Genomic DNA, 1444 nt, shown 5'->3' with positions numbered 1-1444 from the left:
AGTATTAGTGAGAACTGTGCAAAAATCCCACCTTTTATGGAAAAGTGACAAATATCACTGCCATTATTGAAAGAAAGCCATAATAATCTCTGTTTTGTCCTCTGGTGAGATAAAACAAAATACAAGTTTTTTACCTGCATACAAAGTTCTATGTGTGGAAGATAAATAGCAATGCACACACCATGTTAATTGTGAAGCATGGTGATGGCAGCATCATCCTGTGGAAATGTCTTTTTTCAGACATTAACTGAAACAGGTAAGAGTTGATGGAAAGATGATACAATCCTACACATRAAGCCAGAGCTTCAAAAAAAGAATGTGTTCATTAAAACATATTCATGTGTTAAAATGGCCCAGTCAAAGTTCAGATCTTAATCAGACTGAGGACCTGTGGCAAGAAAAACATTTTATTAGAAGCTCTTCATTTAATCTGAGCCAGAAACATTTTCYAAAAAGGAATGGGGGAGAAATGTCATTTTCTAGACCAACTCTGAAACACATGTGCCTCTCATGGCCGCAAAATGTGSTTCTACAAAGTTTTTACTAAGGGAACTTAACAGAAAGACATTTTTTAAATTTTTATTTGTAAAACACTTTCAAAGCTGTGCATCATTTCCCTTTGATTTCCCAAATGTGCACAACTTTCCATTGGTCTATCACTTAAAATCCTAAAGAAGTACAGAGAAGTAATGGGGTTGTAATGTGGTGAAATGTGAAAAGTTACGGATCTTCACCGTCTGACATTCGATAATGGCAGTTCTTTTCCAGACAAGGCCTAAACTTGGAAAAATTTCAAATTTTTTGAACAAAAACAAAGAATTTGACCAAAATGCAAGTAAATAAACCCCCACCAAATTCAAGGGCGTAAAATCTAACCACATCTCTCCCACCTGTGATTGCTGTGGCCCACAGCTGACAGCCACAACCTCCTTAATAAGCTTCTTCTCCTTCAGTTTGACCGCCTCCTCCACAGCGATCTCACAGAAGGGGTTCATTGAGTGCTTCACGCCATCCGYCACAACACCAGTGTTGTCTGGCTTTACACGAATCTGAAGAGAAACATAACAGGAGAGAGACGTTGAATAGCTTCCACACAGTAGGAGTAATCCACCAAATCTGATCAAGAAAGCACACATTCCATTTTCTCAGACAAAAAGAGTAAAAGAAGTCACATTTGCAACTTYGGTGAGACTAGTTTAGTCAAGTATTGCTACAACAATTCAAAATCACTACGAATAGTTTCGCCTCATCAAGTATTAAAATGAACATTTATTTATTTTAGATGAATGTTGCAGAGARAAAAAAAATTAACATGCTGAGATGTGGACCACTTCTAYATTTTAAGATCTCAGAGTAGGGCTGCTGATTATTCATGTCAAGAAGAGCCTGTTAAGGTGGTGTTGCTGAGATCAGTAATTCGTGTTCACATGTGAAGTTCTGTCCT

General features: G+C 37.4%; 1 protein-coding gene across 1 annotated transcript in view; it reads right to left on the bottom strand.

The window, feature by feature from the left end:
- vsig10l (V-set and immunoglobulin domain containing 10 like) overlaps positions 1-1444 on the bottom strand; it is a gene marked incomplete at its 5' end in the record, with an annotated part of 16916 nt that overhangs the window by 10388 nt on the left and 5084 nt on the right. The window contains 2 exon segments of the mRNA XM_017309325.1: positions 877-1049; positions 1094-1116. Coding sequence (XP_017164814.1) covers positions 877-1049; positions 1094-1116 — 196 coding nt within the window.

The sequence above is a fragment of the Poecilia reticulata genome, linkage group LG16 (genome assembly GCF_000633615.1).
Source record: "Poecilia reticulata strain Guanapo linkage group LG16, Guppy_female_1.0+MT, whole genome shotgun sequence".
Taxonomy (NCBI): domain Eukaryota; kingdom Metazoa; phylum Chordata; class Actinopteri; order Cyprinodontiformes; family Poeciliidae; genus Poecilia; species Poecilia reticulata.
Note: the sequence above shows the minus strand (reverse complement) of the source record. Positions and strands in the feature narration are given on the sequence as shown.